Source organism: Urtica dioica, chromosome 8 (assembly GCF_054948205.1).
Source record: "Urtica dioica subsp. dioica isolate 48M chromosome 8, U.dioica_male_clone48M_v1_H2, whole genome shotgun sequence".
Lineage (NCBI taxonomy): Eukaryota > Viridiplantae > Streptophyta > Magnoliopsida > Rosales > Urticaceae > Urtica > Urtica dioica.
The window spans coordinates 27,672,568-27,687,580 of NC_142763.1; the positions used below are offsets into that span (position 1 = coordinate 27,672,568).

Below are 15,013 nucleotides of genomic sequence, written 5' to 3' on the forward strand. Positions count from 1 at the left end.
ATTAGGGATAACGCATCAAAGTTTTGCCTTGAAATATTTGACGGCCAATCTCATCATCAATAATTTAACACTTTGTTTTGCTTCTTCTTTCAGTAATGCTGAATTATTATATTATCTTTTCAGTACAAATGATTAGAGCGTAATTGCTTGAATATACGTTAACAACTTTATTAAGGGGGCCATCCAGTTTGTAATGCTTGAAGTTGAAGCGATTACTAGTCTATAGAAGAAAAAAAAAATCAATGAAAAAAACATGGATTTGTATTCTATTAGATAATACAACCGAATATCATTGTGCTTTTATTATTATTTTATTTTTTTCCTGCGATCTTTCGATGCAGTGGTCCCTATTACAATTTTACCTGTATCTTCTGTGACAATCTTTCCATAAAAAAAATAAAAAAAAAAATAAAAAAAAAATCTTCAATTATACAACCTAATTTTTGTGTTATCACTCTTTGATTATAAAATATCTTTATATTTCCAGTTAATATCAAAAATAAATATTTATTTAGTATATAATATTTCTCTATATAACAGAAAACATAAATATAACGCCACAAAACAAAACAATGGCGCTTCTAAAGAAACAACACAAAATAAAATACTATATGTAATAAGGAATTGTTACGTACGAAGAAAATTATAAAAACTACACAGAGAAACTGTCTTTATGAGAAAGTAATTATTGCATTATTATAATATTTCTAAGATCACTCTTGCATGATGCAACCAATAAACGGGTCGTGGCAAGTTTAATTTTTCCAAAATATAATCCAAAATGGTAGTACCAACATTTAAAATATAGACGGTGTTTTGTTTAAAAATATAAATATAAAATGTGGTATTTAGTTTTATTTTTTATTTTGGTAAAATTAAAAAAAAATAGTTTTTTAAAAGTGACTTTGTTTAATATATGAATCTGTCATGTTTTTTAATAAGTGTTATTTCTAATCCTTTGGTACTGTTTCTATACAAGATACTAGAGAGCAACGGAAGAAAGATTGGCAAGTAAGATAACTTTGTTCCCAGGTTTACTTTATTTGACAACACAACCATTAGCAGCATTGGTTTGCTATTCATTTTTGTTATATTTTTATTTGGTAGTTTCTTCCTTGGGCTCCAAGGTTAAACCAAACTATTTTGTCAAATTTTCACCACACATCCCAAAAATAATAAGTTGATAAACCGAGTGTATCTCCTAGGATTAGTGTCATTACTCATTATTAATCAAACTTTTGATGATTATAAAATAAATAAAATTAAAAAAAAAAAAAACTATGAGTAGGAGAAACATTTAGATAACAAAAAAATATATTGAAATTTCATGAGAATTAAGAGTAGTTAGGACTATTTTATAGCGTTGATTCGTACATCAGATTTTCTGAGCAACTTCAATGCATAAGGTGTCAAATTTTTATTTATCATAAAAAAAATTATTTAGTCTATTATCTTACCAAAAGAAAAAAAAAAAAAAAAAAAAAAAAACACTCCAATAAGAGTAACAACAAAAGTTGTTTGAAGTGGGTCTCACTCTATCTAAACAAGTGGTGTGTTTTAATTTTTTTTTTAAATAATAAAGACATAGTGCTAAAAAGTGTTATCATTGTCATAATCATTAATACCCACAATGTTAAATTGTCCAAAAAATAGTGACATGGCATTGTCACTTCAACAATAGAGCAATTTTAGTTGCTTCCATTGAAGTTACTCTTATGAATGCTAATCAGATTCATATAATTATTTTCATTAATCTCTCTTCATTTCACACATGTTCTGATCTGGCAAAATTCCAGTGGAAATTCAACGAAATCTTCCATTCCAATTCCGTACCAACAGAAGCGAACTTCAATTCCACGGAATAGACTTTCGAATTATAAAAAGAAAAATGAAATTTTAAAAATGTTTCAATTTTAAGATTTATTTTTTGAAGTTAAGGGCCTTAAATACAAAGTTTTTAAGTTTTATATAAACTAAATGAAATTAAATATATAAACCATTTGGGGAAAAAAAAAAGTAATAAGTTTATATGAATGTTATTAATGAAATACAGGAAGAATAAGCTCATAAAATTGAAAAGAAAAATTAAACTGCTTTGAAGGAAACTAAGGGAATAATAATAGAACACAACATTGACTTTTAATGAAAATCATAACTTATAAGTTTACGATTGAGAATTTAACAACGAGGTGATCATGGTTCACAAATTACTCTTGATCTTGCTTCTTGGTTTGGAACGCATCTTTACAAATTGTTACGGCATCGACCATTATTGCAGCTACTATATACGGTTCTCTTCTAAATAAACGGTAAAGACGAGTCTGGTAAGAATGTTCCGTGCCATACAAGACAACACGAGAAAAGTTTTTTTTTTTTTTTTTTTTTTTTTTTTTTTTTTTTTTTTTTTGTGTGTCCCTTGTATTATGTCAAACATCAAGGTTGTCTTCGTATTAACTCATGAAAAGGTCATAAAAACTATTGACTCCCATCAGGTGATCAAGTCTCTTAAAGCCATTTACTCTAATTAGGTTGTCTTCGTATTAAGAGTCGAATTGTTGTCATTATAAATGTACCATTGTTTGCTTTTGAATAATAATAAAAACTATTTGATATTTTGAAGAAAAAAAAAATTTAGCATCTCTGCAATTCCATAAATGGAGTACATATGGTTTAGTTTGATGATGTAAAAATTACACAAAATGTTCAAACATGATTATAATCTAATCAATTCATATTATATAATTGAAGTGCATACATAGATTAGACATATAATTAGTAAATAACTAAATGAAAACAATTAAATTAAAATATATTCTTAGATATTCTCTATGTGTAAAATATAGTGTAATATTATTGAATATCAGAGCAAAGTCAAAATTTAGTACAAAAGTTATGTATATTTAATGTTTTTTTTTTATCGAATGTGTTTTAATGTAATTATTATTATACTAAAATGGTTAGCATTAAAGATACTCCTTAGACCTATTTTTTATAACCTTGGAGATACTCATTAGACCTATTTTTTTAACCTTGGATATATACTCTCCTTTTTTTTTTTTTTTAAGGAAACCTTGGATATATATGCTCAAATGGAGATACACTGTAATAACTTATTTTAACCTTTACAATGACAACAGTATAGCTTTATATAGTGTGTCGAGTGTAACCTAGCATTCGGAACGGTACTACAAGGAATGAAGACCTTCCGAATGTCATGGTATGTCTGACGAAAGTGTCGATTTTCGTCTGACTTCAAAATGGAAAAAGGACTTCCATGGATTGTCGAAAATAGCAGAGAGGTTGTTGGAAATTGACAGACGTTTGATTACCGTTTGAACTCGAAAATTATTAACACTTTTTACACTTTCATTCCTCCATCAATTTACACTATAAATACACCGGATTTTCATTCAATTTTCACAACAAATCACATTCTCAACTCTCTCAAATCTCTCTACAATTTACATTTCTCTCTACAAACTTTCTATACAAAAGATATGTAGATATATATTTTACATACTTAAGTTTATATTATATTAATTTTTATTATAAGCTTAATTTATATTATATAGTTTTGATTTAAAAATATAATATATAGATAAATTATTAAAATTATAGTTTTATAGTTATTATCTATAAAAAAAAATATATTCTATATATTAAATTTTACATATTAGTACATTTTTAAAAAAAAATTGACGTTTAAGTCGTTTTTATTTATAATTTAAATTTGATTTTTTTAATTTAATAAAAATTAACGGAAATACTATCTTATAGTAAGCCTAACGGAAATACCAGAGGCGAAAATAAAATTTCCGTTTCCTTTCAATACCTAAGATGAGTGTTGACAAGCAAAAGACAAGCTTCATTAATTTTTACTTATTTATTTATGCATATAAGTTAGACCTTGGTTGGAGTTCATAAACGAATAAAATATTAAGAAGAAGAATCCATCCGGGCCCGCATAAAATGAACTTGGAGAGGAGACCGCGTCCAGCTGTCACCCACGAGCCTCACCGTACAAGTCGCAATCCTTCCTCTCTTTCTCTTCCCACGAATAACTCCACTTTCGCCTACGTGTCACCTCTCAAACTCGACGGTGATATTTAACACCGTTCTACTTCCCGTAATCCTAGTGACCCACGCCCGTTTCGCTTAGTTGTCGCTCGCCGAGGTCACGTGCTGAGCTGTCCTCCGAACCTGACACCATGGCTACCACGTAGGCTCGGACAACCGTTTGCCACAAATCTCAAGCCCCAATAAAGAAAGAACTCAGAGAAATAAAATAATCCCAAACATCAATAAAAAACACATATCAACGTGTGATTATGTGCTTCTCTCTCTCTCTCTCTTGCCACTCTTCTCTTCTACATTGGAATAGTACCGAAGTGTTCTGAAACAAAATAACGTCTCTTCTCTCAGAAGCCATTAAACCAAGAAAGGAAAGGAAAAAAAAAGAGTCACATTATTCATTTGCTTCTTCTCCAAGCCTCGTTCACGAGAAATCTCCATTGCCTTCTCACGGAAAAGCGAGAAGACCTTTTATCTTGCCTTTTCAACTCCTATAAAAAAAAACTAAATCCCCGCCATTGTCACTCAGTCCACCATCAAACAGAGAGCCATTCTCTATCTCTATCTCTTTGATTCTCCAATGGCGAGACTCACGGCGGTGCTTTCTCTGGTGTTGCTCCTCATCCGATTAAGCTCCGTTGCCGTGGCGATTCTCGACCCGTCGGACTTTCTCGCTCTCCAAGCCGTGCGAAAGAGCCTCAAAGACCTCCCAGGCTCAACGTTCTTCGCGTCCTGGGAGTTCACCGCCGATCCCTGCGGCTTCTCCGGCGTGTTCTGCGACGGTGATAGAGTAATCTCCCTAAACCTCGGCGATCCACGCGCCGGCTCGCCAGGACTCACCGGCAGACTCGACCCGGCCCTGGGAAAACTCACCTCGCTAGCCGAACTCACGCTCGTCCCAGGGCGCGTGTACGGCACTCTCCCAGCCTCCCTCTCAAACCTCCCGAACCTCCGGTTCCTCGCCATATCCCGAAACTTCATCTCCGGCCAGATTCCCTCAGCACTGGGCCGCCTTCGCCGCCTCAGAACCCTAGACCTAAGCTACAACCAAATCTCCGGCCAAATCCCCCGCCAAATCGCGTCTCTCCCGGACCTAACCAACCTAATCCTCTCACACAACAAACTCTCCGGCCATCTTCCTCCCTTCCGATCGCCAGCCCTCTCTCGCCTCGACCTCAGCCACAACGCCATCTCCGGCGAGCTCGCTTCGAATTCCCTCCCGAAATCCCTAACTCACCTCTCTCTCGCCTGGAACCGCCTCTCCGGCGCGGCGGACCAACTCCTCTCCGGCCTAGACCAGCTCTCGTACCTCGACCTAAGCCTGAACCAGCTCTCCGGTCCGATTCCCTCGCGAATCTTCTCGTTCCCTCTCTCAACTCTCCAGCTCCAGAGGAACCAATTCTCCGGCGCGGTTCGTCCCTCCGAACAGGTCGCGATCCCCACCGTCGATCTCAGCTTCAACCGCCTATCCGGCGAGATCTCGCCGATGCTCTCGACCGTACAGAATCTCTTCCTGAACAACAATCGGTTCATGGGAGAGGTTCCGGGGAGCTTCGTCGATCGGCTTCTTGCCTCGAATATTCAGATTCTGTACCTTCAGCACAACTACCTCACCGGTATTCAGATCAATCCGACGGCGGAGATTCCTCTGAGCTCATCACTGTGTCTGCAGTACAACTGCATGGTTCCGCCTCTGCAGACGCCGTGTCCTCTACGCGCTGGGAACCAGATTACTCGCCCAACGGCTCAGTGCATTGAGTGGAAGGGGTAAGGGTAGTATGGGAATTTCGCTTCATGCAAGGTTTTTATTCCTTTCTTTTTGTTTTTTTTTTAATCTTTATTCATTTCATTTATTAAGTATATTTATAATACTAATAATAATGGTAATATTGTTTTTGTGGATATCTGAAAATGAATATGGAGTAATGAGGAGAATAGTTCACAATTCACATAAGCAGCGACAGAAATAGATTATAAATTATATTTTGTTAATTTATGGTGGTTAAAAAAGAAAGCTTTTTTTCGGGACAGGGGTATTATTGGTGGCGTTGTTCTTTTGTTGTTGTATGATATCAAACGGGTATTAATGCCATAATTAATATCTTATAAATTCATGTTATACTTACGCCTGTGCTGTGCAAGTATTTATTTCTTAGTTTATTTAGTGGCAATGTCAGTGTTTCATATTGCATTGCAGTGTTTTGAATTTAATAACGCACAACAATTTTGTTCAAGTGTATAAATTACTTAAAGGAGAATCAAAACCTAGTTATTTACTTTTGTGTTGGAAATAGAAGAACTCCCAATTCAATGTCAATTTATTTTTCATTCGTGAGAAATGGAGTTGTTTTTGGTTTATTCAGGCCTCTTCTTTTGTTCTCCTACCATTGTTACCACTATAAAGCTGATTAAAACATGTCCATGCATTACTAGAAAAGACTGAAATGCTTTTCAAGTCCAGTTCTTTTCATTTTATTATGAGAGAGAGAGAGAGAGAGAGAGAGAGAGAGAGATGTTGGGGACTCCAACGAATATGATGGTCCTCTCACGCCTCTGCTGGGTGCCATTTCTTTTTTTCTTTCCATGCAAGGCTTATTGTAATTTGTAAGTGACAAATTCAATACATATATATATATATATATGTATATATAAATTAAAAATGTAAGAGATATATGCATTATCAATATGCAGCCAGCTGCTGCCATTCATAATTATATCGTCTACGTGTTTGTAAGCTTCATCATCATAAATGTAGTCCATTCCCACATTGCAATGATTCGTGCATGTTGATGATATTACGTGTGTGTGTGTATGATGAATAAATAAATGTTCAATATAAAGAATGTTTTTGCTTTTAACAAATCATTGTTGGCGAACCAAACCCCACGGTAGTTGAAGCAGTATGATGTTGTCACTTTTCATATTTTAAGCTTAGCTTAGCCAAATGAGTATTATGAATCTATGATCGTCCATTCTTTTGCCTTTTTATTTATCTACACAAGTGTCTTGTAATGCAAGGCATTGAAGTCACACATGGACATGGGAAGAAGGTTTGAGATATTAGGTGGGGATGTAATTAGATAAACATAAAGGCCTTTCCTTTGGGCACATGGAATGGATGAGGCTTGAGAGAGTTCCCCATAACATTTTCCTTTTGACTTATTTGTGGATTTTTTGTCTCTTGTTTTTTGGGACTATACCAAAAGGTCTTTAAAATGCAAATTCCCATGAATCCTCCCATTATATGCTGTCCTTCGGCCATGAAGGTCAACAAAACTTTCTTTTTCTTTACTCAGGTTCGGTTTTATGTGGTTATCGTTTCCATTTGCAAGAATTCAGTCCGTCCCTACAAAGGGGAATCAACTTTTATTGTATTATCATGATTCATACATACTCGTTGCGTCAATAATCACTTCACCTATTAAGAATGCATTGTGCCAATAACTTCACTCTTAATTATGCTGGAATATAGTAATAGAAATCATATAGTTTTACGAAGGACAGAAAAAGAAAGAAGAGGACAAATGAAAGTTAATTAAAGGAGAGAGAAATAAAATCTACTAAGCTTGTGTTTCACAAGTTGGCTAAGTGGAAGTGGTAATCTTCTTCCTTTGTTCTTCTGATGATGGACATCGATTCCGTAATTATTTATAATTTATTTATTCGAGTGTCCCAACTTTTCCCATCTTTAAGCTTGTTTTCCAAAGTTAATATCCCTCGTTTAAGTAATTGGTTGTTGATACCGAAATGTTTTTTCATCATTTTCAGGACCCACTACTTTAACTTCAAACAACTTCTGTGGGTCCCACATCATCATACAACTACTAACCTTGTTAATCAAGTACTCTTTTTTTTTCTTTTTCGTTTGTAGCTGCAGTAAATCAACCACTTAAAAGTTTTAACTTCGTTTGGAAGTTTGTCTATTACCCAACTTTACCAGGAATTTTCTTAAGACAGACAAACACATTCGCTCGTACATGTAAAGCTAGTCCGAAAAAAAAAAAAAAAAATTAAAGATTCAGATCTTCTTTACCGTCCTTTTTTGTTGACTGTTGGTTGATTCAACATTTCCAAAATCTTTTACGGCATGAATGAAAAAAGAAAAGTAGGCAAACTACTCCCGGAAGTCGGAAGTCGGAACATTATATTTGACTGTAATAAAAATAATTGTATATTTATTTATTTATATACCATAAATACACAAAAGGTTCACTTGTTGAGCATCTAGTATCAACGTCCCATCTTTATTCAGTAAAACTAATACTCACAGAAGCACCTTTAAATATCTTTCTCATAAGAAATGATGTCTCCTCCGAATCCTCTTCTTGACCGGAATCGGGGCTTCACCGCTCCCCGGGAACTCCCATTTGACCACATCACCGTCCCATGAAGAGCTGACAAGTGTCGGATAATATGGATGCCAACTACAATCCCTCACTGGTGATTTGTGGTGCTTCAGAGTCGCAACTTGGGCTCCGCTTATCTACACACACACATAAATAAACAAACAAACGAGACGTTCGTCAGCAAAAACAAGAACAAAACTTTTAGGCCGAAAAAACATTCTTTTCTTCTTTTGGTAAGGCTGTGGATATTGCAGCTTTGTGACCCACTCACAGTTTTGTTTTTAAGAGAAGGAATAAAAACTTAGCCGTTGCTGTCAATGTAATAACAGTAAACCAGATTTACCCTTTGTGGGGGGGGCCAATTATCATGACAAGACAGAATATCATGCAAGTTAAAAAAAAAATTAAAATAAAAAATAAACTGCTTTTTATGAAGGAATGAGGGTTGCGGATAGGTTATGTACCAAGTCGTAGACATGAACGGAGGCATCGTGAGATCCCGTGTATATGTACTTTTGACCGGTGCTGCAAAAAGTAGGAAAAGGCATGAGTGTGTATATATACGATATTGGTAGTAATTACGTGTAAAATTGTGGTAGCATCGTACTCGACTACAACTTACCTATAAGCTGGTGAGAAATAGCAGCGAATAAGAGTGCGAAGGACTGAGTGGCCTTTATATGTGAAGATTGACTGATCACACGGGTGTTTTGCCTCCTCTGCTTCCGGTGGATAGTCCGCCCATCTGTAGTCCCAGTCATAGCTTCTATACGTCCGGACATGATTGCTACATTCACCCCCCCAAAAAAAAAAAAAAATCATTAAATCACTCCATTTAACACTGATGATGTTTCTTCAAGAAGTACAAAACAAACAAGGGTAAGGTTTTCCAAACATAATTTTCCTACAAGGTTGAGGTTGGAAAAATGAGTATGCACAACGGAATTAATATAATGTCCTCACAAACTTCCCAATTACAAGTTCCAGAATTCACTTCCATTCCAGACGACCACAGATATAAGTATAACTTAGCCACTCACAAGAATGACCGAAGGAGCTGTAAGAATACACACACGCGCGCGCGCGCCCGCGCACACTTCTTTCCTAAGAAATAGTTTAATAAAATATATATTATGATGTGAATCGATAGTGTTTGGATAGTGTTTCCGGGTAATTAAAGAGACCCGGTGCTCTCCAATTTCCTTTCTCAGGAAAACTCAATACAATTCATTCGGTACCTCTCTTTTTCCCCGATTCCCTTATATATATATATATATATATATATATATATATTATCACAAAATGTCATATATACCCATACAAACCCTTACTGTTTATTATTACCTAAGTACCCATATATTCATATCATAACACCTTGTCCTCAAGGTGGTGGTCACTTGACATTGATGTAGACGCTGTCAGCGACCCCAATCTCAGAAAAAATTTAGCCTAATAATAAAATAAAATAAATCGAATCTGCCTAGCCCATAGGTAAAAAAAGGGTCCATTAGGTAAATAACCATATTTACAGGTTGACATTGCTAAATAGCCAACGTTTCGTTAATGTTAGGTAAATAGCCGCTTTCATATATTTACAGACGTAAATGTTAGGTAAATAGCCGGTTTCATATATTTACAGACGTAAATCTTAGCTAAATAGTCACTTTCATTAATTACGTCACGTCATTTTTATGGCTATTTACCTAAAATTTACGAAACGTTGGCTATATAGCAATTTCAAACGTTTTAGTTGGCTATGTACCTAATTTTTTTATTAAAAAAAAAACCCACTAATGCTAATATCCTTTTTGGGCCCAATAAGCCTAGATTTAAAATGAATTTCTGTTTTAGGGCATTTTTTTATTTATTCAGCGTCCACACTCTCTCATGCACCTACACCACCGCGCTCCTGAAGTTGCTGGAGTTCCACCGCCGTCGACTTGTTCTCCCCTCGCACTTTGCCGAACTGATTTCGGCCCAGGGCTCGATTCCTCGCCGATCTGTTCTCGGTTAGAGAGTCGTCGAACAGAATTCTACCTCGAACTCGTGACGTTGAAGATCCTCTCATCTCGCAGATCCTGGCTTCGAGCTCCTGACCTCGATTCGGTTCCTGAGGAGGTTTCGTACCCGTCCTGGCCTGATGATGCTTCCTTCTCGATCTGAGAAGTTTGTGTTGATTTTTGTGCTGTGTGGCGTGAATTATTCCCTCTCCCTTGATGATTTCTTCTTCTTCTTCTTCCTCTCTCGGTTATTCGCCTCGTCGATCGCCCAAACTCCAGAGCCCACTCCGGTAAGTTTGGCCGTCGCCAGCATCGGCTCCGACGCGATCGCTCACCTCGCTGACCTCTGCTTGATCTGCGGACTCAGCCAATTCTTCGATTCGGCGTTGGTACGAACCTCAAAACATTTGATAATCGCACACAACCTTCCTGGCCGAGCATCGTTAAGGTTCGATTCAGCCTGGATCAGCACTGAATTTCTTCGTTCGCGTTCTCTGATGAAGAGGTTGAACATTTGTTTGATCCCATCCTCAATTATTTTTTTTCAAATCACCTTGAAGTCTGTCGAACGACTCGTCAATTATGTTCATCGACTTGTCGAATCTGATATTCAGCTCGTCTAATCTCTCCATGATCGTGATCACTCGCTCCGATACCATTTGATGTGAATTGTGAATCGATAGTGTTTTCGGGTAATTACAGAGACCCGGTGCTCTCCAATTTCCTTTCTCAGGAAAACTCAATACAATGCATTCGATACCCCTCTTTTTCCCCGATTACCTTATATATATACCATTATAAAATGTCATTAATACCCATACTAACCCTTACTGTTATTATTACCAAAGTACCCATATATTGATAACATAACATATTCCCACTCATGTATCTTTTGAATATAGTTTTTGGTTATATGCTAACTTTAATAATAATTGATACAAAAGCCCCATGACACAACTTAGCGCAGGATGATGATCAAGGTGTCAATTACAAAGGAAGATCTCATTAGAAATAACAAGGCATGTAAAAAAAATGCATACCTGGGAACATTAGATGACATTTTTCGTATATCCCAGAGTTTAATACACTGATCTTTTCCATTCGAGATGAAATAACGGCCATCACCCTTGCTGTCAATGAAGGTAATACCTTCAAGGTGTCCCATCAAGATTCCCGCTGGCTTCCCAGTAGTGCGAAAGCACCGTCTGTCCCAGACCTACGATAAAAATAATAAATAATAAATAAATTATAGAGGCGAACAATTAAAGTCGAATTCATCAAAAAAAAAATTGTAGAAACTCGTTAAGACCTATTGAAATTGTAGGAAATTAGTTTCTACAAGAAGGCATTCAAGTTCTTCAATCAAGCTCTTCCACTCAAATTCAAAAATCAAATTCTTTTTTAGTTCAAAGGGAATCCAAACCTGGGACCGTGCGACTATCCACACATCCCAGAATTTGGGGTTAAGCTCTTCCACTCAATTGATACACATTCATTATAATTTTCTCATATTTTATACAAGTTGTTTGCCACAAAGTCCAAATCTTACAAAATAATTACCATGGCATCCTTTGACTAACACCATAAATTGGTGTCCTAAATTCTTGATTCCCACAAGGCGCAGCACTTTTTTTTTTCTTGGTGTCGAATCAATAAACAAAAGTTTCTCTATGCTTCTTTACTGAAGTCTTAAAGGTTCTAATCACGATGTTCTAGCAGTTAGCGTTCAGTTGGGTTGATATGCTTACCACGTAGCTAATCCTTTTTCTTCTTTCTATTTTGTTGGTTAGTGAACGAAGCCTTTTTTTCTTTTTCTCTTTTTTTATTATAATTACATCTGAACGCATTTTCTTGTATATGGATTTGGGTTTACCTTACAGAGAGCATCATCACTTCCAGAATAAATCAGATGACCGCTTTCATCGGCAAAACATACAGTGTTTACATCGGTCTGCAAAAAAAAAAGAATAAAAGAACTAAGTCCAAGAAATATTAAATAAAATCATTAGAGTAAAACTCATCAGTGCAAGTGTATTTATGCAGGCACGCATGAACTGGCCAAAGACTTGACATTATATTTCTGATGACATTAAAGGAAAATGAAATAAACTGAATCGAAATAAATGACTTTTTTGTCGCTCTGTATATGATACCGTGTGTGCTGCAATGCGAAGGGATAGCTTATTTGCGTTAAGATCATAAACGCATATTGAATTGTCACTGGTCCCAGCAACAACTTCCTTTCCATCTGTTGAAAATTTCAGAGAAAATATGGAAAAAGAAGATCGTTCCTCGTTACGCGTGAAATCTAAACCCTCGTGAATTTCCTACACAAACAAGATGAGTTTTCAACGTCAGGAATAATTATTTTCACAGACAGACATTCTAATGAAAAATCACATGAACAAAAAAAGAGTTCTTGGGCTATCATCGTGACAAACTGGAAAAATTTCACACCAGTCTCTAATTAATGACTTGCTAAATAACAAGTCTTTTTTTTGTATTTCGTTTGCCTGAATAATGATACAATGATCTTTCCCTTGATACTATAAGTAAATGATAGTTTAAAAACTCAGGAACAGTTTTATGAACCAAGTCAGTGTATACCGTGACATTTGCGTATGACTCTGTTTCTGAAGATCCAATGTTGACAATATGCACAATAGGTGACATACTGGCATAAACCTGCAATAGAACATAAATTGCATGTAAATATTACGTCACAATATGTAATTGTATATTGCAATGACTAATATGCCCCATCCAGACCTCAGTGACAACTCCTCTAAATTATAAAAAATCAAACTAAAAATAATTGAAATAAGTAGATTAGGAAACAAGAATGAAAAATAAAACTAATATCCATGACATATAAACCAATATAATAAAATAATAAAAACGAACAAATATGCCTTTTAAATCACCCATCATACCATGAGGGTAAAAAGGAAGAACGTCTATTAATCAAATGGTAATTTAAGCAATATAAGCACTAAAAGGGGGTAAGATATTTATATATTATACACGAACGTAATTAGAAGAATACAACTGCTTACGAGATAACGTTGATCCGAGGAAAGACATGTATCTGTAATAGTCCATCGCAGACTTCTGGCAAGAATATTTTTCTGCAATTTCCAACCTTTTTCAACGTTGTATATTCTAACATGGCTTCCCTGCAACAAATGTTCATTCAAACGTGAGAGATAAACGAAAAAAAATATAATAGTGATACGAATAAAGAAATTGGAACCATATATTCTCCACGTTCAAAATGGCGCATAAAATAGGTCACTCGGAGAAAAAACAAAAGAAAAAAACGATATAAATTAATGTAGCAACAAAAATTAACTTCTCGGATGTCACATGAATTACCTGATATCCAGCCACAAAGAGAGAACCATCCTCGGAGAACTGCGAGACATAGACCCGAGAATTCATATGGTCCACGGGCCACGGACCATTGACCGGCAAATATCTACTCAAAACGTGACAGCAATCCGCGGTCGAGAACCTACCTCTTCCCGAGTAATTCCCTTCTCGGCGCGCCAACATCTTCACCGTGGAAACCGGAAACTCGCTTCTCCCGGGTCCCACTTTTCCGTGAACCTCATTCGGCCGAGACCTCAACTTCGTGGCATGGGCTAGCTCATGGTTTAAATCGCTCGAAGCACTCTCCGATCTTTGTGTACCACTAACTCCGGGGCCAGCAGCGCTATCACTGTCGTAGAGGTTCGATTCTAACTCCATTCGGCTCAACGAGTAGCCCATCTCCTCATAACTCCTTGTATATTCCAGCTGTCACATACAATCTCAATCAGACCAGAGACAATATTTTCTTACAACAAAAAGCTTCGTATATGTATTACAAGTCATAAAGACTACCCTGTCTGTGATAGATAAAGCCCAACAAGTCATAAAGACTTCTTTTTTTTGTGGTAATTACTTCAGTGGGGGGTGGGTTTTACAATGAACGCATGTATTACAAGCATTCTAAAACCATTATTCCAATCAACATACAAACATAGGGTGATTGAAATTTTATGATTTGTCGTTCTCTTCTAAGTGAGTACTAATGTTTTAGTTCCTAAGAATTCTCAAAGAATCTTAATCCAAAAAAAACCCTAGCAAAACCTCAACGATAAAGCGTTTGCTACACCTTTCGACAAAGGCTCTCTGCAATAGATAGAAAATCAATCATTCGAGTTCCAAAGTCTACGGACCAAATACTCCGTAAATATTGATCGACCACAGACCATGCCGTACAATCCCCAAAACACAAAACCGAATGAGAAAACAACTTACATTTTCACGGCAGTGGTGAAGCGAACGATTTTCGTCGGCGAGGAAATAATAAATAATATTGATAATAATGTGAGTTGAAATAAACAAACGGTTGATATTGTTGTGGTATCGATTTGAATTGGATTGGATTGGTATGAGCAGCTAGGTTTTGTTTTGTAATAAATTTGGGGACTTGGGTGATCGATTGCACTTAAAATAGTGGATTTTGTAACCCAATCGGAGTCGAACTCTAGTTTTGGGAGGGTGTCATCTAAATTGACTCTAACTCACTTCGTGTCACTTTACTATCCA

General features: G+C 36.1%; 2 protein-coding genes across 2 annotated transcripts; one reads left to right on the forward strand and one right to left on the reverse strand.

Annotated features, from left to right (window-relative positions):
• The first annotated feature begins 4,272 nt into the window (after positions 1 to 4,272).
• LOC149388828 (uncharacterized) lies at positions 4,273 to 6,196 on the forward strand. Its single transcript, XM_089624110.1, has one exon. It carries the CDS (start codon positions 4,652 to 4,654, stop codon positions 5,840 to 5,842), a length of 1,191 nt encoding a protein of 396 aa, XP_089480236.1. The 5' UTR covers positions 4,273 to 4,651; the 3' UTR covers positions 5,843 to 6,196.
• Positions 6,197 to 8,177: 1,981 nt separating this feature from the next.
• On the reverse strand, positions 8,178 to 15,013 carry LOC149388829 (transducin family protein / WD-40 repeat family protein). Its single transcript, XM_089623515.1, has 10 exons — positions 14,723 to 15,013; positions 13,793 to 14,215; positions 13,474 to 13,593; positions 13,025 to 13,102; positions 12,571 to 12,744; positions 12,291 to 12,368; positions 11,458 to 11,633; positions 9,040 to 9,204; positions 8,882 to 8,942; positions 8,178 to 8,554 (listed from the first exon to the last, which is right to left on the reverse strand). Exons 2-10 carry the CDS (start codon positions 14,186 to 14,188, stop codon positions 8,363 to 8,365), a joined length of 1,440 nt encoding a protein of 479 aa, XP_089479641.1. The 5' UTR covers positions 14,189 to 14,215; positions 14,723 to 15,013; the 3' UTR covers positions 8,178 to 8,362.

Coding starts and splice junctions, on each gene's coding strand:
- LOC149388828 (XM_089624110.1), top strand. CDS start 4,652: ATGGCGAGACTCACGGCGGTGCTTTCTCTGGTGTTGCTCCTCATCCGA.
- LOC149388829 (XM_089623515.1), bottom strand. CDS start 14,188: ATGGGCTACTCGTTGAGCCGAATGGAGTTAGAATCGAACCTCTACGAC. Junction 13,103..13,473: donor CCTCGGATCAACGTTATCTC/GTAAGCAGTTGT, acceptor GTTCTATTGCAG/GTTTATGCCAGTATGTCACC. Junction 8,943..9,039: donor TATTTCTCACCAGCTTATAG/GTAAGTTGTAGT, acceptor TACTTTTTGCAG/CACCGGTCAAAAGTACATAT.